At 41.7% G+C, this 23,468-nt stretch overlaps 1 protein-coding gene, 1 long non-coding RNA gene and 1 pseudogene across 2 annotated transcripts; 1 reads left to right on the forward strand and 2 right to left on the reverse strand.

Moving 5' to 3' along the window:
* Nucleotides 1–4,818: 4,818 nt before the first annotated feature.
* On the reverse strand, nt 4,819–5,370 carry LOC127916014 (uncharacterized). The gene is made up of 3 exons (XR_008093210.1): nt 5,274–5,370; nt 5,005–5,089; nt 4,819–4,863 (listed from the first exon to the last, which is right to left on the reverse strand). It is a non-coding gene; the product is annotated as an uncharacterized LOC127916014 (long non-coding RNA).
* Nucleotides 5,371–9,776: 4,406 nt separating this feature from the next.
* Nucleotides 9,777–16,277, forward strand: LOC118369150 (la-related protein 7-like; annotated as a pseudogene).
* Nucleotides 16,278–16,286: 9 nt separating this feature from the next.
* On the reverse strand, nt 16,287–19,258 carry LOC118368730 (stabilizer of axonemal microtubules 2-like). The gene is made up of 4 exons (XM_035753084.2): nt 19,072–19,258; nt 18,226–18,408; nt 17,899–18,098; nt 16,287–17,682 (listed from the first exon to the last, which is right to left on the reverse strand). Exons 1-4 carry the CDS (start codon nt 19,119–19,121, stop codon nt 16,643–16,645), a joined length of 1,473 nt encoding a protein of 490 aa, XP_035608977.1. The 5' UTR covers nt 19,122–19,258; the 3' UTR covers nt 16,287–16,642.
* Nucleotides 19,259–23,468: the final 4,210 nt, after the last annotated feature.

Raw genomic sequence — 23,468 nt, forward strand, 5'->3', positions numbered from 1 at the left:
GTATGTGATGAAATAATGATGTAAGATTTACGTATGGAATGCTCCTCCTCATGGGGAAACTTCATCTGGTCCTATGCTTCCTCTGAGGGCTGGACCTTTTTGTTGATCAGTTTGAAGGGCTAATTGTTTCAAAATAAAAATGGTCTTAATGAATATAATTCTTAAATCGCCATAATTTAGACAATAGCAATTCACAGGGTTACTAATTGAAAACAAGACAAGTATAAAGTAATACCATTGATAGGTTTTCATATTGTGTAGGTTTTCATATTGTGTAGTAAAATACCCAAAGTAAGTTATAAACACCAAATAATTACAACAATACTCAATGATATCAATGAACTACTACCATCAAGTTCTGTCAATCGAGAAGTAGCGGAAATTGAGCTACGGTGACTAGACAGACGCTCTTGATGGAACATTGTGAAATGAGGCTTCCTGACCCACCCACATTATGAAGGAGGGAAGATCAAATGAAGCAGCAATCACAAATCTTCTCATTTGAGATTTTAAAAAAAATGTCCAGAAGTGACCTGCTGCAGCACTTCAGGATCAAGATTTTCAATGACGAGGCTCACCCCATTACTTCTTGGGCCAGTCAATGAGGCCTCCGACACAGTGTCATTCTTCATATCACAATGCATGTGCTTCTAACGATAGGGAACTATTGTCCAGCAACTCAGTTGACATTGGAGTTCCTGGGAGTATTGCCAAATCTCAAGACCTTGAGACTTTTCCCACAGTAGATAAAGAAGATGAAGGCCTTTGAGTCTCTCGCCACGCTCTTTATCCCCCCTTACTGCAAACTGTCTCCACACTCTCCAGTATTGTTCCCACTATGTCATGGAGTTGCACCAGCTCCCCTGAGGTCATCAATTCCTCTGAACTGATCATGTCCCCTGATCATTTCCCCTTGGACTTTCTAAGACTCGTTTATGAATAATACACACAAATGAAGTGCCTATTGAAATGGTGAAGACGATCAACCTCCACTGGCAAAGTGGTGTTGCCTGATGCTTTTCTGTGGTGTTCACATCTGGTTGATGATACTGAGTGAAAAACTCTCAAATCGTCTGTGCTGTAGTCCACATTTTCTTATTCAGAAATGGCAACACCACTTTGCCAGATCTTTGTTGAAGTCGCAGAAGAACTTGAGGTACCCTGTAGAAGGACAAAATCAGTTGGCTGTAAATCCATGCTCATAGAAGAAGTTAGAGAGAAATCCTGTCGAATATCAAAATCTGGTTGGCTGACCTGACAAGTGCGGGACTCTGATCGTCTGGAACTTCCCGAATTTCACTCATTTAGCTGCCTGTGCCTGAAATGTTTCACCTGAGCTTTCGCAAATTACTGCTTTGGGAGCAACGCACAAACTTTCTGATGAAGAAGTTTTGGAACTTGTGGCAGAGATGTCCTCTAACCAAGCCATGGCATTGTCCACAAACGTATCCGAGGACGTCTCTTCAGCTGAACATGTCAATTCCTCCTCAGGAACCTCTATCTTGTAAAATGTCACAATGGTGCTCATAACCTCCTTGGTGGTACAGTCGAGGTGAAGCTGAGTGATCTGAGGGCTAAGAGCCATCATAGGTCTGGAGCTTATGCCCTGACCTCCACGAAGAGCCACTTCTTCTGATGACATGACCCCTGGAAGCAAAGCCCCACTCTTACTGGATCTAATATACTTTTGGATGAAAGTAGGAGTGACATGTTTTTAGTTTGCTCTAGATTCTCCTCTTTGTCTCGATCTGAACTTTTAAGGGCCAAACGTCGAGAGCAGAATCCCCTCAGCATGTTCTGCAACCTTTTAGTAAGTCTATTAACCACAGATAGATCTTTCACTTTTGTCAAATCTGATTGTGCGACACACTTCATATCACTCACAAAGGAATCCATTATTTCAGAGGCCTCGGAGCCTAACGGTTGTAGATAAATGTTCTTCTGGCATAGCTGGCAGATTTGTTTGACTGGCCAGATTACTTGAAGGCTCAGGTCTGCCAGCAGACATTTGTGCAGATAGACTTCTGCTAGACCTAATGAGCCTCTCTAATAGCTTCAGTGACTTCTGACTTCAGCTCAACACTGGAAATTTTCTCAGTGGTTGACATTACAGGAGAGTCAAGCATTTTGCCTGGAGGTGAAAGTACGAGCATGTTTTGACTCACCAAGCTTCCATAGGATACAGTCTTTTCAGACATTTTTTTCTCCACTAGGGAATCTTCCAGAAGACCACCAACACAATCTTTTGAAGCAAAAATGTTTACTTTGTGTGCGATTTCTCAAAGTGCATCCGTTGTTCCTTGCTCTTCTTTCCTGGCATTCTCCGGAGGTGACAATGACAGCCTTGACCGCTCCTGTCAATGGTGCAAGGGAGGCCTTAATGTCTATATTCTCCATAGATGGATTGGGCTTGGCTTGAGGCACAGCCTTTTCAGTGACTCCAAACCACCGCAGCTTGGCAGAGATAACAGACACCATCATCTTCTTGGCGGCCTGGATACCATTTCGCCTGCTAGTTCACACAACACTGGGCTTGATTTACCTGAGCTGGAACAGGAGAGGATCAGTGAGATCTAAGAGTTAACCTGAATCACGACATCTCTTACCACAGATCTGGTCAATCCAAGTGAGCAAAAAGAGCAGGATTGATCTCCCAGAACCTGAAGAATTGTGTCCTCTGTGATCCCAAAGAGGACATTAAAAGGATCTGTCAGTTGATCCTCTCCTCCATGTGCATTCTGCAACAAGATCCACATTTAAATAAAAAAATATTGTTTTTATCAATCTTGTCTTATGTTTACATATTGATGATCTTTACAAATTGTTGCTTTGAATGAACCAATAGTTCATTATCTAACCAATATGTAAAATGTAGTTCTATGAAGTGTTTATATGTGGTGTCTGCTTTGTTATTTTACAATACATATTGTAGTTTCTTAGCTTTGTATTCTAACAGTCAAATGCTGTGTAATATGAAAAAGTTAACCTGAATTTGAGTATGTACCGTATACAGGGATAAGATCAGTTGGGTCAGGCCCACAGTTGAGGTTGGTGAACATGTGGTTGATGAAGATACCTTCCAGAAGAAGAACGTGGAGTGGGTGTGCGGGAGTTGTAATAATGTATACCACTTCCGCTCTTCCTCAATTCTCTGTTGTAACTTTCCACGCATCAACTCCAGCCTCTGTTCAAATTCAGTGGATGAGGGTAGGGTGTCTCGACCACCCAGAAACTTTCCACTGCTAGGCCTTGTGGGTAGATCTGTCATTTAAACGTCACCATGCGTGACTGCTTAAAGTCAATGGCAGAGGGGTATGGAGCCTTGACCCGTTGGCTGAATAGACTTTCCACTGCCAGGGATCTGGGGTAGACCTTCGTTAAACCTCAGCACACATTCCTGGATGTTTGCAATGTTGAAGCACTCCAGTCAGCGAGGAGGAGGAGCTAGCTTCCCTGGCAGCATTAAGCTATATTATGTGTGCAAGGGCTGGCATGAGGATCTCTACCACTACGGGGAAACCGTTTTCGCTATATTCCAGCACATTTGGGCAAGGTGTACTTTGGACACCTATTTCAATACAAATAGAGCATTAGATGTTTTTTGAGATGATGTGGTGTCAAGTGCTTAATTAGTCAATATGACAAACTTTATGTTCAAATTTCTCTCATATAATCTATCAAATGTTGATAGATAAAATTACAGGATTTCTCATGCCCTCTTGAATCACTTTCCATTGCCTGATAAAGACACAAGTAAAAATGTTCAGTTGTTTTGTACTGGTTCAGAAAGGTTTGTTGTATACAGAATATGTGCTATTGAAACACTGCAGTCGGAAAGTATTCAGACCCCTTGGCTTTTTCAAAATGTTATGTTACAGCCTTATTCTAAAATATATATTTTTTCTCATCAATCTACACACAATACCCCATAACGACAAAGCAAAAACATAAAAAAAAAAAAACATTTTTGCAAATGTATAAAAAAAAAAAAAACTGAAATATCACATTTACATAAGTATTCAGACCGTTTACTCAGCAGACATTTTTTGATATCCTTCTCCAGATCTGTGCCTCGACAGAATCCTGTCTCGGAGCTCTACGGACAATTCCTTCGACCTCATGGCTTGGTTTTTGCTCTGACATGTACTGTCACTGGACCTTATATAGACAGGTGTGTGCCTTTACAAATCATATCCAATCAATTGAATTGACCTCAGGTGGATTCCAATCAAGTTGTAGAAACATCTCAAGGATGATCAACGGAAACAGGATGCACCTGAGCTCAATTTCGAGTTTCATAGCAAAGGACCTGAATACTTATGTAAATAAGATAGGTGTGTGGGGGGGTTCTGTTTTTTTTTTTACACATTTAAAAAAAAAACAGTTTTCTCTTTGTCATTATGGGGTATTGTGTGTAGATTGAGGGGAAAAAAATATTTCATCCATTTTAGAATTAGGCTGTAACTGATCAAAATGTGGAATAAGTGAAGGGGTCTAAATACTTTCCGAATGCACTGGACCTATCAGTGAGATTACTCCTGAAATTGGTGAGGATAAAGAATCAGACGTCCTCTGCCATTCCTGAGGGGTAAAGTAGACTATTGAGAAGTTCCTCCTGCAAGAGTTGAATTACTGCTGCCCTGTTTTGGTATTTATCCAAAGAGAATACCACAGAGGGACCAAAAGGACAACAATTATTATGAGTTTCCCCCCTTTTTTATATAATGAATCTGCACAACAAAGGGCACACTAACCCTAAAGTGCATGTACTGGGAAAAGTAATGTTTTAAAATCGAAAAATCTCTAACCTGCTTCAGTGTCACATTCGGCTGAGGTCTTCTTGGCACTTGATTTCCATTTGGCCTTCAAGAAAACAGATGTCAAATCCCACGTTATTATGCTTAATGTGAAACATCAAGTCAAAGCAGCCCATTTTTTAGCCAATACATAGACAGATAGATAAAAACTAGCCAAGAGCCCAAACGACCAGAGGACCAATCTTACCGTTCTCTCTTCCTTCAGCTGAGCAACTGGCTCTTCTTCCTTCCTTCTCCTCCATCCCTTTCTTCTGATGACTATCTTCCAAGTCCTGTTCATCAAAATGAAAGTAATGAGTTTTTTAATCTGTAGAAATTCTATAAACGTTTTGATGAAACGACTGTAAAAAAAGTGGCCAAAATAGACATACCTCCTTTTGTCTGACATTGAATCAAGTTTGTACCAGATAGATTAAACATATCAAATAACCCAAATGACCAGAGGACCAATATTACCTTGTCAGACTTGTCCTTCATCTATTCCTTTAGCTGAGCAACTGGCTCTTCTTCCTTTGCCGCCTCCTCCATCCATTTTTCACTATCTTCCAAGTCCTGTTATATACAAGTGTTGTTAATGTTATTATTATCATAGCACATACAGTGTTAATCAAATTAAGCGTGTTAACCTATCTGTAGACATTGTATAAATGGTTTGAGTCCAACACAAATCTGCCAAAATATACCTATTTTCTTGTCGTTTGATATTGAATCAAATTTGTAAAACAAAAAACAAAAAGAGCAAAAATCTGTTCAAGTTCTAGTAGACCTGTGTGGTGACTTTGTCACAGCTGTCGGTCAAAAACACGATGGTGCTAAAGTAGTCCTACTTGAACAACAAGAAAACAGACGCTATTGGCTATTCAACACAATTTTTTAACATACAGCGACTGAAGCGGAATCCCGTGATCTGATGTTCAGCACCGCCATGCGGTGGACAGCGGCCGTCTCTTGTGCAACCCCATCTCTCATTATGATGGACAGTAGATAACCAAACTCGTCCTTATTACGATAATACGTAATGCCTGTTGTACATGTCATGGATAGAGATTAGAATGAGTATTCTAATTCCTAATTCTATTGAGGTGAGTGTGTGTGAGAGAGAGAGAGAGAGAGAGAGAGAGAGAGAGAGAGAGAGAGAGAGAGAGAGAGAGAGAGAGAGAGAGAGAGAGAGAGAGAGAGAGAGAGAGAGACCTCTAGGTTACAGAGAGCTGGTAGTCCCATCCACCAAACTACCAGGTGTGAAACAGGGAAGGGACTCAGGGGGTATGCTAATTTGGTATAGAGCAGACCTAACTCACTCCATTAAATTAATCAAAACAGGAACATTCTACATTTGGCTAGAAATTCAAAAGGAAATTATCCTAACAGAGAAAAATGTCCTCCTGTGTGCTACCTATATCCCCCACTAGAATCCCCATATTTTAATGAAGACAGCTTCTCCATCCTGGAGGGTGAAGTCAATCATTTCCAGGCCCAGGGACATGTACTAGTTTGTGGCGACCTAAATGCCAGAACCGGACAAGAACCTGACACCCTCAGCACACAGGGGGACAAACATCTGCCTGGAGGTGACAACATCCCCTCCCACATATGCCCCCCTAGGCACAACTATGACAACATAACCAACAAAAACGGGTCACAACTCCTGCAGCTTTGTCGCACGCTGGGTATGTACATAGTCAACGGTAGGCTTCGAGGGGACTCCTATGGTAGGTACACCTATAGCTCATCTCTTGGCAGTAGTACTGTAGACTACTTTATCACTGACCTCAACCCAGAATCTCTCAGAGCATTCACAGTCAGTCCACTGACACCCCTATCAGACCACAGCAAAATCACAGTCTACTTAAACGGAGCAATACTAAATCATGAGGCATCAAAGCCAAAGGAACTGAGTAACATTAAGAAATGCTATAGATGGAAGGAACGCAGTTTGGAAACCTACCAAAAAACAATTAGGCAACAACAAATTCAATCCCTTTTAGACCATTTCCTGGGTAAAACATTCCACTGTAATAGTGAAGGTGTAAACTTGGCAGTAGAAAATCTTAACAGTATATTTGACCTCTCAGCTTCCCTATCAAATCTAAAAATCTCAAATAGAAAACCGAAGAAAATGAACAACAATGACAAATGGTTTGATGAAGAATGAAAAAATCTAAGAAAGAAACTGAGAAACCTGTCCAACCAAAAACATAGAGACCCGGAAAACCTGAGTCTACGCCTTCACTATGGTGAATCACTAAAACAATACAGAAATACACTACGGAAAAAGAAGGAACAGCATGTCAGAAATCAGCTCAATGTAATTGAAGAATCCATAGACTCTAACCACTTCTGGGAAAATTGGAAAACACTAAACAAACAACAACACAAAGAATTATCTATCCAAAATGGAGATGTATGGGTAAACCACTTCTCCAATCTTTTTGGTTCTATAACAAAGAATAAAGAGCAAAAACATATACATGATCAAATACAGATCTTAGAATCAACTATTAAAGACTACCAGAACCCACTGGATTCTCCAATTACATTGAATGAGTTACAGGACAAAATAAAAACCCTCCAACCCAAAAAGGCCTGTGGTGTCGATGGTATCCTCAATGAAATGATCAAATATACAGACAACAAATTCCAATTGGCTATACTAAAACTCTTTAACATCATAAATCTTCCCCAATATTTGGAAAATCACCCCAATCCACAAAAGTGGAGACAAATTTGACCCCAATAACTACCGTGGAATATGTCAACAGTAGACCTTGGGAAAATCCTCTGCATTATTATTAACACATTTCCTCAATGAAAACAATGTACTGAGCAAATGTCAAATTGGCTTTTTACCAAATTACCGTACAACAGACCATGTATTCACCCTGCACACCCTAATTGACAACCAAACAAACCAAAACAAAGGCAAAGTCTTCTCATGCTTTGTTGATTTCAAAAAAAGCCTTCGACTCAATCTGGCATGAGGGTCTGCTATACAAACTAATGGAAAGTGGTGTTGGGGGTAAAACATATGACATTATAAAATCCATGTACACAAACAACAAGTGTGCGGTTAAAATTTGCAAAAAACACACACATTTCTTCACACAGGGTCGTGGGGTTAGACAGGGATGCAGCTTAAGCCCCACCCTCTTCAACATATATATCAACAAATTGGCGCGGGCACTAGAAAAGTCTGCAGCACCCGGCCTCCCCTGCTAGAATCCGAAGTCAAATGTCTGCTGTTTACTGATGATCTGGTGCTTCTGTCACCAACCAAGGAGGGCCTACAGCAGCACCTAGATCTTATGCACAGATTCTGTCAGACCTGGGCCCTGACAGTAAATCTCAGTAAGACCAAAATAATGGTGTTCCAAAAAGGTCCAGTCACCAGGACCACAAATTCAAATTCCATCTAGACACTGTTGCCCTAGAGCACACAAAAAAAACTAAATTTCAACATACCTTGGCCTAAACAACGTCACCAAAAACACAAACAAATAGATGCATTCTGCAAAAATAGAGTAAAACACCAAATAATTAGAGCCGATACCCACTAATTATCAAAATCCAGAAAAGAGCCATTAAATTCTACAACCACCTAAAAGGAAGCGATTCACAAACCTTCCATAACAAAGCCATCACCTACAGAGAGATGAACCTGGAGAAGAGTCCCCTAAGCAAGCTGGTCCTGGGGCTCTGTTCACAAACACAAACACACCCTACAGAGCCCCAGGACAACAGCACAATTAGACCCAACCAAATCATGAGAAAACAAAAAGATAATTACTTAACACATTGGAAAGAATTAACAAAAAAACAGAGCAAACTAGAATGCTATTTGGCCCTACACAGAGAGTACACAGCGGCAGAATACCTGACCACTGTGACTGACCCAAAATTAAGGAAAGCTTTGACTATGTACAGACTCAGTGAGCATAGCCTTGCTATTGAGAAAGGCCGCCGTAGGCAGACATGGCTCTCAAGAGAAGACAGGCTATGTGCTCACTGCCCACAAAATGAGGTGGAAAATGAGCTGCACTTCCTAACCTCCTGCCCAATGTATGACCATATTAGAGATACATATTTCCCCAGATCACACAGATCCACAAAGAATTCGAAAAAAAATCCAATTTTGAAAAACTCCCATATCTACTGGGTGAAATTCCACAGTGTGCCATCACAGCAGCAAGATTTGTGACCAGTTGCCACGAGAAAAGGAAGAACAAACACCATTGTGAAGAACAAACACCATTGTAAATACAACCCATATTTATGTGTATTTATTTTATCTTGTGTCCTTTAACTATTTGTACATTGTATATATATATATATATATATATAATATGACATTTGTAATGTCTTTACTGTTTTGAAACTTCTGTATGTGTAATGTTTACTGTTCATTTTTGTTGTTTTTCACCTTATATATTCACTTTGTATGTTGTCTACCTCACTTGCTTTGACAATGTTAACACATGTTTCCCTTATTTATTTTATGTCCCAATAAAGACATTTGTAATGTCCCTTGAATTGAATTGAATTGATGAGAGAGATTGAAGAATTGAGAGAGAGAGAGAGAGGTGGTATCAATATTTTCATAGAGCAGAAGAAAGGCTTAGATTTATAATAAAAACAGTTTGCCCTAGGCAATCACAATGTAGGCCAAACGGATTCTTAATCCATAAAATGAGGCGACTCTAGCGTTTTCTTACACAACTAGAATATACATAATTATATCCGTAAGGAAAATAAACCAAATTTGCCTTTCTAGCGAAAATATAGAGTAAATTTCCTGAGCAGGCTACACAGCATTTGGTATTTACCATAGAGATAGATAGAGGACTGATATGTATATGTTTGAAATCATAGCCTCTGTGACAGCATGGGGAGCGCCATTGAGGCTACAACCCATATGAATCCCCACTCAGTTGACTACTTTGAATACTTTAAAATGTCGGAAGCATGGAGGAAGCCCTCAATGCCGCTGGCCATGCTAAAATAGCCTTTTGGTCACTCAAGGCCTCTATCATTCTCTATGGTATTTCCCTCCTTTTTTGAATTCCCACAGATGACACGTCATCAACAAGAGACAAAATAGGTTTGTAGAAAGCTTGGTTAGAAAAATACAATCTTATTTAGGTTTTGGTACGAGAGCATGTGTTTAACGTGGTTCCTCTAACATGTATAATGACGTGGAATTTGGGTGTACACATTTTCTAATTACGAGTGTGTTTACCAACTAATTATTCATCAAGAAAGGTTGTCATACACTGTTTCTTAGTGTATGAGGACCTCACAGTTGGCGAAAACAAACCAAACGCTAGTAGCTCTACTCTTAAGTCTGAAAGATACGTTAGCTAGCTAAATTATACATTTTTGCCGCAGATAATAAGGTCATGTCTTCTGTTCAATTTGCTATCCTTCTGAAATATATTTGAGGTGAGGGGTCTCCTTGCTATGGCTATCAGTGCCGACTGCCTTTCTAGCTAGCTAACTAAACGCACGTTAGCCACATAAAATTAACATTTGACTCCGTGTTCTCAATTAGCAGAATAAAAAAAACGAGTTAGCTTATGATGAATTAATGCCAATAGCTACCTTCAGTGTAATTTTACACTTTAAATATATATATATATATATATATATATTTAACTTTTATTTAACTAGGCAAGTCAGCTAAGAACACATTCTTATTTACAATGACGGCCTAACAAAAGGCCTCCTGCGAGGACGGGGGTTGGGATTAAAAATACAAATATTTAAATATAGGACAAAACACATCATGACAAGAGAGACCTAAGGTAACAACATAGCAAGGCAGCAACACATGACAACACAACATGGTAGCAGCACAGAACATGGCACAAACATTATTGGGCACTGACAACAGCAAGAAGGTAGAGACAACAATAGATCACGCATGACATGTGTAGCTATATGATCATGCTTTACTTACCACTCACTCAAGTGTTATCAGATCATGGTTGACACCGAGAAAAGAGCTGTGGTGCCACATCCACCATAGACCTCAGTGGAAAGAACAAAGAGAATGAGAAGAAGAAGCGGTCCCGTGTGAAACTAGTGATGGCAGATGTGAAGAAACAGGTGGACGTCTAGTTCGGGGATGTCAACCTTCACAAGGACAGGCTTCTGAGACGACTCATTGAGGAGTCACGAGATGGATGTAAGTCATAGCAATGAGCAGCACTGGTATAGTAGCCGTCTAGTTTACTTTCCCTATGTTACTTTCATTTGAAGCGAGTTGAGCGGCTACTGTCAACTATCAGGGGTTTTATTTTCTACAGATGTTGACTAATCAGTGTTGACATCCTTCATCTGAATGAAAAATCAGACAACTGATTGCAAGGGCACTGAAAAATTAATCTGTTGAGGTAAAGTACTACTGTACATATTCAGTTGTTCAGTTGCATGCTGGTTGGAGTTTTGTATTGAATCCATAGACTTACGATGTTGACTGTGATCTGTTTTGGTCCTTTAGATCAACCTAGAGGGAACTAAAGTTTGACAGAAACGTCCAATAGGAAAGGATGCAAAAGATGTAGACAACTGAACAATCTGTGGTAAATACCAGTTACATTAATGTTTGTCAATTCATGACGTGGTCCTTTGGCTATTATAAAATACAGCTTCCCCCCCAGGAACTTCTGCCCAAGAAAGTAACCCACGACTGGCTAGAGCGAGTGTTCACCAAATGTGAAAATGTGGTTTACGTCAGCGTGCCGAGATACAAAACCACGGGCCACTCCAATGGGTTCGCCTTCATTGAGTTTGAGACGGAAGAGGAAGCACAGAAAGCCGTAGAGGTGAGATATCATAAAGATTCCTCTGTATTTCATTGATGTGGCCTATGTAGTAACAAACCTGTAGATAACTTAACCATGTTCTCCTTGTCCAGATGCTAAACAACCCTCCAGAGGACGTCCCCAGGAAGCCTGGCATCTTTCCCAAGACCAAGAACAGGAAGCCTATCCCTGATCCACCCTCCCTGAACACCACACAAGGTGGGTATTGGGAAGAATGTAGCATCACTGGTTAACTCCAGAGTGACTACACACAATAAGAACAAATGCGTATATTGGCCACTTTTGATTTAAGTGCCAACGCTCAAAGTGTCAAGTTAACACCCTTTACCATCTGTTAATCTACTGTGTGTGTCTGTCTTTGGAGACGACAAAGAGGAGGAGAATAAATCCAGGGAGAGAGCCAAAAAGGATGCCTCGGCGGTCCCAGACAGGGGAGAGCTCAGAGAGTGACGCACAGGGAGACATGCCATCCAAGCTGAGGAAGACGAGTGAGGATGACAAGGTGGAGAGCGATGGGAAAGGTACTTCATTATATTGAACTCGCATCACATTGCTTGTAGGGCCGGGAATTACTTACCTCACGACACGATATCATGATACTTTGGTGCCGATACGATATGTATTGCAATATTGCACGATTCTATATGTATTGTGATTCGATACTGTGATTTTATTGCGATGCTCCAAACGTATTGCTCACCATATGTCTGCTGCAGAGAGACAAGAGAGCCATGATAATGAGTTTTGATCAGTCATGGAAATAAAAGTGGTAAAAACAAATTGGCTCCCTATTTAAAAAGATGGAGAACCAGCTATGAAGGAAAACTTGAGTTTTGGTGCAACTGTGCAAAAAATAATATTGCGATATTGTCAAAATGATACAATATATCGTCAAATTATATCCCTATATGTAACTATCACCTCCCCACCATCACTAATTGCTTGTGAACAGAAAAAATCACACAAAATGGTTTGGCATACAAGAAAATCTGGGTACACGCCTCTCATTAACAGGTAGATGGATCCTGGTTCAGAATAACACGTGGGCAGGTTTGACTAAATCCTGCACTAAGGATGGTCTCCTGGTCCGACACTATGGTGAGTTCGTCAGCAGTGACGAATAAAGCCTAATAATAATCTTGTGTTCTTCAGACCTGCAAGTCAAGGGTGAGGAAGAGGAGGAGAAGATGGAAGACTTCCTACTGAAAGCCAAGAGAACAAGGAAGAAGAAGCACAAGGAGAGGGTGAAGATCAGGGAAGAGGTTATTCCTCTCCAAGTAAGAACCATCATGCATCTTTATGACTACTTTATGACTAGCTTACTCTTAGTCAATCAGACCAACAGCATTGATGTAATCTAAATAAATCCCTAAAACATAGCATCTTTATTGAACAATCCAATACCCTAGTGACAAGATATTACTTAGAATCAAGCTCTTTCTTTTGTTCTCTCTCTCTCTTCTTTATCTATCTCTCCTTCTGGCTCTGGATGGAAGGAAAGACTGGCTGAAGCAGGAGTATATGACCCTGCAGAAGAGGAGCATGGGAGCTCTGAAGACTTGCTTGACCAAGTTCCACCACAAGGGGGCAGGAGGGAAGATGGAAACCAGTCTGCAACAGACATGTAAGTGCCTATACTGAACAAGAATAGAAACGCAACATGTAAAGTGTTGGTCCCAACATACATGACGTTTCATGAGCGGAAATAAAAGATCCCAGAAATGTTCCATACGCACTAAAACCTTATTTCTCTCATATTGTGCACAAATTGGTTTACAGGGATGTTACAGGGATGTAAACCAATTTGTGCACAATTTTAGAGAAATTAGATTTGAGTGTGTTAGTGAGCATTTCTCCCAGACTTTTTCCATATGCACAGCTTATTTCTCAAACATTGTGCACAAATGTGTTGACATCCCTGTTAGTGAGCATTTCTCCTTTGCCAAGCGGTTGGCTGACGTCAATGTTGTGAACAGAGTGCCCCATGATGGCGGTGGGGTTATGGTATGGGCAGGCATAAACTACGGACAATGAACACAATTGCATTTTATCAATGGCAATTTGAATGCACAGAGATACCGTGCCGAGATCCTGAGGCCCATTGTCGTGCCATTCATCCCCCTCCATCACCTCATGTTTCAGCATGATAATGCACGGCCCCATGTCGCAAGGACCTGTACACAATTCCTGAAAGCTGAAAATGTCCCAGTTCTTCCATGGCCTGCATACTCACCAGACATGTCACCCATTGAGCATGTTTGGGAGGTTCAGGATCGACTTGTACGACCGCATGCTCCAGTATCCGCCAATATCCAGCAACTTCACACATCCATTGAAGAGGAGTGGGACAACAGGCCACAATCAACAGCCTGATCAACTCTATGTGAAGGAGATGGCACGCTGCATGCGACAAATGGTGGTCACACCAGATACTGACAGGTTTTCTGATCCACGCCCCTAATTTTTCTTGTTTCGGTGTCTGTGACCAACAGATGCATATCTGTATTCCCAGTCATGTGAAATCCATAGATTAGGGCCTGATGAATTTATTTAAATTGACTGATTTCCTCATAAGAACTGTAACTCAGTAAAATCTTTGGGATTGTTGCATGTTGCGTTATTGCCTAATATTTACCCACTACGTAGCTATCTGTCAGTAGTACAACTTCTGCATAATTAAGTCCTGTCATATGAACTCCCCAAATATTGAACATATCGAGTCAAATGTTAGTTTGCTGTCCACATATTACATTACAAGAAATGCTGTAAAACATTTGAAACCGGTTCCCTTACAATTGAGCATTTCCGAACACAATATTATGTCTTCACCATCTATTTTAGTCTTGTTTCTTTTTTTCCTAAGCTGAGGAGAGTAAGGCAGGTGAAAAGGAGACTTCCCTCGGGGCTGCATCATCTAGATCACACTCACCAAACCCTTTCCTGGCAGAAAAGTAATCAAGGTAGAGATGTGCTTTTAAATCTCTTCTTTTACCATGTGAAAATTATTAGAGCCATGTATTCTTCTAGACAACAGTTTGTGTTTGCCCGTGTGTCTAGGATGCTCTGGCAGAGGTTTCCCCAGTGGTGTATGTGGATGCCATAGAGGGTGACGCTGAGGGTTACGTCCGCTTCAAGAGTCCAGTCGAGGCCAAGGCCATCATTGATGCTCGCACCGGGCTGCAGAACAAACACAGCTGGCAGCTAGAGTTCCTCTCTGGTATGCTGACTCTCCCATTACTTCTCTGTAGGTCATCAACGGCCCTGTTCAAATCATCTTTAATTGCGTCCTTCCTTCCTCCCTATCTTGAGGTAATCACTGAGCTGACATGGCTAGTGACAGCAACACAGAGATCAGTGATTTCTGCAAGGATGGGAGGAAGGAGGGATGTATTTGGGAGAATTCAAACAGGGCCACTAACTATTTACTACATCTGAACAGAAACAATGGAGATGTAAGATAATGGTCAATTAACAGTTGGGGTTCCTCTGTAGCTCAATTGGTAGAGTATGGCGCTTGCAACGGCAGGATAATAGGTTCGATTCCAGGGACCACCCACATGACTAAGTCGGTTTGGATAAAAGCGTCCGCTAAACGGCATATAATATTATATATTAACAGTTGTTTTTCCGATTCCTCTTACAGCGTCATCATTAGAAGATCAAGAAAGCATATTCATGAATGGATGTCTTTTAGCGAAAGATGTTTGATTCATTTGGCTTCATTTGCTCATTAGGTGAAAAATGTGGCTGAATTATGTCACATCGAAATGAACAATTGCTCAATTGTTCATACATTTGTACTTTTAGTCGACCATGAACAAAGGTACTGGCAGAAGATCCTGGTGGACCGCCAAGCTAAGCTGAACCGACCCAGAGACAAGAAAAGAGGCACAGAGAAAATAAGATTCCCCTCCATTTGAATTTATATGGATTATGTACAAGGATCTCTAGCAGCACCCAACCATTTTAATTTGAGGAGAAACATTTTGTTAATGAGCATGTTCACTCATTATTATATGCCTTAATTGATTTTAACAGAGCAATGTCTCCGTTGTATCTTTTTCTGCCCCAGCTCATTTCCAAAGCTGAGAAAATCATCATAGCTAGGGCCAGGAGGCCACTAAACACATCCACATCATGGAGGACTGATCAAGACTGTCAAGTTCTACTGTGCGTCCTTTCTTTTCTGAATCATTTTCTACCTTAAGAGTTTGACTGTCGGCCATTTTGTCATTTCTACATCGGATGATGTTTTTGTGAAGCTTTGTTTTTCTTTTCATGAGAATGGTACAAGCAGAGAGAAGCCATGGTTTTAAAGGGGGTGTTGTAGTTTTAAAAGGGATACACGATAACCTTCCACTGACTGGAAGGTTTTCATGTATGGCGACTGTTTTACAAGCAGAAAGCTGCTACGTTATTTAAATTGGGAATAGGTTCGCTCACTAGTTTTTTGTGTTGCAGAGAGAGGTGCCAAAATTTCAGTTATGAAATGTGAATGTATATACTGTAAATATGATTTCAAAACATGCCCAGAAAAGCTTTGTTCAAGAACAATGTTTCGGTAACATGGCAACGATAACCTTTTCTTTTTGAAGAAATTTGTACTATTTTCTAAATAATAAATATACATTTTGGTGCATAGTAATGGACTTGTGGCTAATTTTTATTCAGACCATGAACAAACGCCTCATGGATTATATTGCTCACACGCATTAGGTGCATTACCATGCTAAATGGTGTCTGATCTTCGTGTCCACATTGTTAACATTAAATAGAAAACAGCTTAACAATGACATAATATTCAAAGTAAGAATTGTTATGAATTCTTTGTATATAAAAAAACACATGCACAATCAGGATTATGCATTTTTTTATGTGAGTGACCATACAAAATACCTGAGGTGCTCATGATGAATTCATCTAAAATGTCTATTAATATATTTGAATAGAAATATAAGAATCCCCTCTAGCTATCTGTGTGTGTGCAGGTTTGTGATCGGGACTCTATGGCGCCCTCTTGGCTCGGCTGGGGACCCTGCAGCTCTTTCTGCTGTGGGAGTAAGAGGGCTCATTGGACGTTGCAGCGGCCAGCTGACTCAGCCCCGTTTTCTGTACCGAGATGGTTCGGTACAGCCTGTGTCCTCCAGCCCCCATGGAGCTGTACTCAAAGCCAGGAGGACAGCCATCCCGGGCTGGACAAGGTGGGATTTCCTTGGGTGTGTAGGTGGAGCGATAGATGGAGTCTTCATCCATGGTCTGGGGGCTCAGCAGCTTCTGGGTGGGTTTAAAGCTGGTGGTGCGCTGGGCCGTCTTGGGCGTGTATGCTGAGCGGAAGGTGGTGGTGTTGGCGAAAGCCCCCTTGGGTTTCTCTAGCTCATCTGCGTAGACCATGGGGGGACGACGGACCACGTCCCAGGTCCGGTAGTCCTCCTTCATGGTGGACCTGGTCTGGAGGGGCTCTCTAGCCTCCTTTGTCCAGGCCTCGACCGGGGGACGGGCGGACTGGGGCCGCTGCTGGCTCTCGTGGTCGACATAGTCAGCATGAGCTGTGGACAGACCGACCATAGTGCCCTCGGGTGGGCAGTACTCCTCAGCCTGGTGCCGGTGCTTGGGCTGCAGGGGCCAGGCCTTGTACTGGTCGCGGAACTCACTGGTCCCCTGGAATACAGCCGGGCTGCTCTCCCAGGCCACCTTGGCCCTAAAGGGCTTGGCGGGCTCAGCTGGCAGGCCTCGGTAATCCTGCCTGTGGGTGGAGACCCCATTGAGGGGGGCGCTGGTGGGCCTGTAGACGGCCCTCTCTTTGGGCTGCCTGGGTTGGACCGGGTGGGGGACATACTGCGTCTGGTAGTTGGTGGCGCCGTCAAAGTGCAGGGTCTCCCGGGCGTCAGCAGCCGGTTTGAAGCTCTCCCTGGCCTCAGCTGGGCCCTTGTGGCAGTAGTCGTCTTGGAAGGTGGTTGTCACCTCGAACTTGCTGTCGTTCAGCTTCAGGTTGTCACAGGTCCTGTAGGGTTGGACTTTCTGGTTGTGCCATGCTCGGAATTCCCCTGGAAACAATCGAGTGAGAGGACTACATTTTATGTCAATCTCTGATCATTAGAAACATTTACAAATTCTACGAGCGACCCAATGTTAACTCCAAGATGTATTCATTTGATTTGAACAATTATTGTTGATTTGATTACAACTGATTTATTAATCTTCTGTATACTGAGTAGCCTGAATCTTAAACTATTCTCCTATTAAAGACACAGTTTCTGTACCTTTGTATAAGGACTGAGCGACCATCTTTGCTGTGGGCGGATGATACTCTTCTGGCTTGGTCACGATGTGCTTCTGAACAGGGTGTGTTGGGTAGTCCCTGGCGTAGGTGCTGCTGTGTCTCATTCTCCCGTCAGGTGGCACATACACCTTCGTGACCTTTGGGGGCCTCTGGGTCACTTCATGGGCCACGTAGTCTGACCTGGAAGACATGACCCTCATGACTTGCAACGTGCAGACTGAATAAACTACGCAAACTGTGAATGTTGTCATTCACTCTTTTTCTACCAGAATATCATATCTTCTTTGATGAATTATGTGTGTCTCACTTGAAAGTAGTCATGTTGGATATCCTTCCCTCCAGACGCTGATACTCATTATTCTGCTTCTTGGCTGCCCGGACAACAGTGGTGCAGTAGGCAGGGTACTTTTCCTGGTATTCCGAGACCATGCAGCCTGGGATCAGGACACACGGTTCCTCTGGAAGGGATCCTCGTGAGCAGTGGTGATGCCTGCCAGAGGAAAGGGATAACGTGTTGGGATTGGTTGGAATGGCGCAACAGAGTGTGTTGTTGAGAATCTGCTGTTGGTCAAAGTGGTGTTCTGAACCACAGGAGGGAGGTTGGTGGCACCTTAATTAGGGAGAACTGGCTCGTGGTAATGGCTGGAACAGAACGGTATCAAACACATGGTTTCCATGTGTTCGATGCCCTTCCATTCGCTCAGTTCCAGCCATTATAATGAGCTGTCCTTGCCTCAGCCAATGTAGTTCTTATCAGAATAATATTACAATTATATTAGGCTCCGATTAGGTTTGTCTCTCTTCTCTCAGATAAACTACATTAAAAAACATAATTTGGTGTCACACAGCATGCAAAATAAGTATAGGCAGTTAAACTTGTAAATGTAATTAGAAGATGAACGATAACACTAGCATGATGTATAATGATCATGTGCTTTCATTGGGTCACAGTCAATAAATTTGCATTATGTTGGTACGCACGTACCCTACCCTACCTTCAGGTAAAACGGTATTGCAACCCCCTTTCACCCCCCTTTCTCCCATCAAGGATTTTACAGCCATATCCTCTCTCCATCATCAGAATCTAACTCACACTCCATGCACGATCCAAGGTATTTAAAGACCGCAAAGTTAAAAACGTTAATGATTTTACCTCATTGGCAAAGGTGGGCATCTCCAAATTCCGGATATAGCTTGAAACATCACACTACGGTATAGGCCTGCGCGTCTTTACGCTGTGCGCTCGGGTGTTGGGTTCCAATCCAATGTACCAAACCCGTTTCAATTATTGACCAGAAGAACATGGGCTGTGTTGTAGTAGGCTACATGAAGTGCGTAGCGACCGAGAGAGCTTCTAAAAATAAATGCCCGTGGATTATTCACTCTCTCTACTCTCACTCTCTCAAGCCCTGTTTATACCTGATGCTTATATGGGTCCTTTATCCTGATCATGTCTACATTCTGATTGTGCCTACATTTCCAGAAATGTGTCTACACACAATGAGTCTGTTATCCGTTCACTGTGTCTGCATTGTGACCAGATTTCCTGGTCCCTTCCTTTATGCAAATGATTTCACAGCTATTCCTTTACAATTATATTTATTGTAAGACACATATTGATGTAATCAGTCAATGGTGCCACCTGTCAATGATTTTAGAGGGCGGAATAATATAATTTATATGGTTTCTCTGCCCAGATCGGTTTACACATGTAAGATATCCAGACACAATGCGTGTCTGACTATCTCTGGGGGTGAGCGGGATGATCTGATGACATTCAGATCACAATGTGTCTTTTGATTGTCACACCTGTCTAAAAATGTGGGCACAATCAGAATGTGGGCACGAACAGGAGAAAGGACGCAAATTAGCACTCGGTATAAACGGGGTTTTAGACTCTCCCAGCTCTGGCTCGCTCGAAGGATGAGAACGCGGCTACGCTTTTGCTCTGTGTAGACAGTTATTTACAGGGCATTCGCTGGGGAAATGTATTACATAAATTCCAGCTACTTTAAGTAAACAAAATACTAAAAATTAAATGAATGCTGAGCATACATATTGGTCATCCCATGTCCACTCCAGTTACGAAATTGGAGTGGAAATTGGTGATAGACATCAAAGAGAATAGGCCATGAGACATGTTGCAGCAGATTTTGAGTCAGTGTGCACTCGTAGGCTGTGTCGTAGTTGCAGCTCTCTCCATCTGTTACCTTTTCTTTGCCCAAAAAAAGCACTAGATTATACACTACAGCTGAAATCGATGTGTGAGTGCACTGTCGGTTGAGATGTTGGTACTTACCCGCAGGTGCATATCTGGCACAAACATTGGATTGTCATGGTGTCTGTCTGTTGACTATACACTCCACTCCTGCTGTCAGATTAAATTTTGAACATCATTTTGTGGTTGAGAGAATAATCATTCCAAAATTGGAATTGAATATTCTAGAATGTGTTTTTTTTTGTGTCATAATGAAGGATTTGTTCCACAGGTGTGATCATTCTTTGAATGTGGCAAACTTTATGACATATACATTTGGGGTGTTCTTATTCTTTTTGTATGGATTTGTCATACTGAACTCAACCTGTTATGCCATTAGTACCGTCATTGTAAATAATAATTTGTTCTTAACTGACTTGCCTAGTTAAATAATGGTTAAATAAAATAAAATAAAAATACACGGTTGGGCATATGGGCCCCAATCTAAAAAGGATATCCAACCTTAACTTGCAATGTATCAAAGAGTCCACACAGGGGCAGCAATACCCTGTATTTTACAGTATCACCACAGAATCAAAATAATACTACCTGCTTTGTGTCGAATTATTTAATCACGTTGATAGAGGGAGAAAGAGCGAAAGACCCAGTGGCAGGTATTCCTAGTAGTGTTACTGGACTGATATAGGTCTTTTGCATGGGCAAAAACACATTTTCAGTATTTCCACTTTGACAAAAAAGGTAGTTGCACACCTTTGGCAGCGATTACAGCCTTGATTCTTATTGGATAAGACAAGCTTGGCACACCTGAATTTGGGAGTTTCTCCTATTATTTTCTGCAGATCCTCCCACGCTCTGTCACGTTGAATTGGGAGGTTCGCTGCACAGCTATTTTCAGGTCTCTCCAGAGATGTTCGATCATGTTCAAGTCCGGGCACTGGCTGGGCAACTCAAGGACATTCAGAGACTTGTCCCGATGCCTTTCCTGCGTTGTCTTGGCTGTGTGCTTAGGTTCATTGTCCTGTTGGAAGATGAACCTTCACCCCAGTCTGAGGTCTTGAGTGCCCTGGAGCAAGTTTTCATCAAGGACCTCTCTGTACTTTGCTCCATTCATCTTTCCCTCGATCCTGACTAGTCTCTCGGTCCCTGTCACTGAAAAACATTCCCACAGCATGATGCTGCCACCATGCTTCACGGTAGGGATGGTGCCAGGTTTCCTCCAGACGTGACGCTTGGTATTCAGGCAAAAGAGTTCAATCTTAGTTTCATCAGACCAGAGAATCTCGTTTCTCATAGTCTGAGTGTCCTTTAGGTGCCAATTGGCAAACTCCAAGCGCACTGTCATGTGCCTTTTACTGAGGAGTGGCTTTCGTCTGGTCACTCTACTATAAAGGCCTGATTGGTGGAGTGCTGCAGAGATGGTTGTTCTTATGGAAGGTTCTCCCATCTCCACAGAGGAACTCTGGAGCTCTATCAGAGTGACCATTGGGTTTTTGGTCACCTCCCTGACCAAGGCCCTTCTCCCCCGACTGCTCAGTTTGGCCAGGCCACCGCTCTAGGAAGAGTCTTGGTGGTTCCAAACTTCTTCCATTTAAGAAAGATGGAGCCCACTGTGTTCTTGGGGACCTTCAATGCTGCAGAAATGTTTTGGTACCCTTCCCCTGATCTGTGCCTCGACAGAATCCTGTCTCGGAGCTCTACAGGCAATTCTTTAGACCTCATGGCTTGGATTTTGCTCTGACATGCACAGTCAACTGTGGGACCTTATATTGACAGGTGTGTGTCTTTACAAATCATATCCAATCAATTGAATTTACCCCAGATGGACTCCAATGAAGTTGTAGAAACATCTCAAGGATGATCAATCGAAACAGGATGCACCTGAGCTCAATTTCAAGTCTCATAGCAAAGGGTCTGAATACTTAAGGTATTTCTGTTTTTAAAAAATTATAGATTTGCTAAAATTTCTAAAAACCTGTTTTTGCTTTGCCATTATGGGGTATTGTGTGTGGATTGATGAGGAATATTTTTTATTTAATCAGTTTTAGAATAAGGCTGTGATATTACAAAATGTGAAAAAAGTCAAGGGGTCTGAATACTTTCCAAATGCACTGTATATATCACAGTCACAAGGCAAATGAGCTAACAGATTATAGAGCAAACTCAATTATCACAACGCATACTGTAGGTTGTAAAATGCAATTTTTTTCTGGCTTCTCCTGTGATTTTACCCACGCACCACTACCGGCGAGACCTATAAACTATAAAGCTGTGGCATGACTCAGATGCGGTCAGAGAAGTCAAATAAGGACAATGAACTTTGATCACACTCAACAGGCCATTGAAGATGCTTTCACTACTAGCAACACTGGGTAAACATTTATATAAAGTTGGATTACAAAACCTACCACATCCTGAACAAATACGTAATCTTGTCAGTTTCTCATGTCACATGAGACATAGCCTAAGCCAAACAGCAAAATCCAACGTGACAAAAACACAAAGCTACACATGTATTATGTGCTTCTAGACAACTGCAACTTGTCAAATATCCCTTATTGCCTACTGATTCTGTACAGTTGACGGTGACATCACAAAGTGCATCAATAAAGTGACGACATTCATTGTTCTTGGTCCACAGGTTGTACTTTGCTTGACATCACATCAGGCCAGGCAAATAAAATTATATGATGGAACCTTCTGGATTGTAATACACTATGTGATTGGATTATAGTCCAGATCAAAACAGCAAAGTAATCACAAACGTCACTTAGTCATTGGAAGCGTCAAATCTAGCCTATTACAACTTAGAACTATTGATGTAGTGGAGGGTAAACTTTGCTTTTACCCACCTTTTTATTACTCTAGATAATTTTTTCCCCCTTTTTCATTACCATTTGCCCACCTATTTACCCACGGTGCTCAGGGTTTAACCTACTTTACCACTACTTCCATACTTATAAATATAAAAGGCTAAGGAAAGGGGGTTCAGTTATGTAGAAACGTCTATTTTAGTCCAATATCTCTTTAATCCAGACTTTTGAGCAAGGTCAAAAATGACGGCCAACTGGGGAATAGTTCATTGAGTAATACTGCATTCCAAAATCACATGGCATGATGATTCATAGTCTAAATATGAATTACACTGTATTACAGTCATTGTAATTATAGTGTAACACACAGAGTCAGGTCATACAGCCTAAATGGTTTGATAAAAGTATCCGTTCTTCTGACACCCCTCACTGTAAAGACTCTAGTACAACCCAGGTTCAATAGCCCGTCAGTCTATGAAATGCAATGACTTTTTGGCTAGGGATTTATTCCCGAAATGGCCA

The sequence above is a fragment of the Oncorhynchus keta genome, chromosome 35 (assembly GCF_023373465.1).
Source record: "Oncorhynchus keta strain PuntledgeMale-10-30-2019 chromosome 35, Oket_V2, whole genome shotgun sequence".
In the NCBI taxonomy this organism is placed as follows: Eukaryota; Metazoa; Chordata; class Actinopteri; order Salmoniformes; family Salmonidae; genus Oncorhynchus; species Oncorhynchus keta.

What these genes read in the sequence shown, in the direction of transcription:
- LOC118368730 (XM_035753084.2), bottom strand. Translation starts at nt 19,121, where the DNA reads ATGTTTCAAGCTATATCCGGAATTTGGAGATGCCCACCTTTGCCAATG. An exon ending in TGCCCACCTTTGCCAATGAG is followed by an intron (nt 18,409 to 19,071) that starts GTAAAATCATTA and finishes TTCCTCTGGCAG; the next exon opens with GCATCACCACTGCTCACGAG. An exon ending in TCCAACATGACTACTTTCAA is followed by an intron (nt 18,099 to 18,225) that starts GTGAGACACACA and finishes CATGTCTTCCAG; the next exon opens with GTCAGACTACGTGGCCCATG.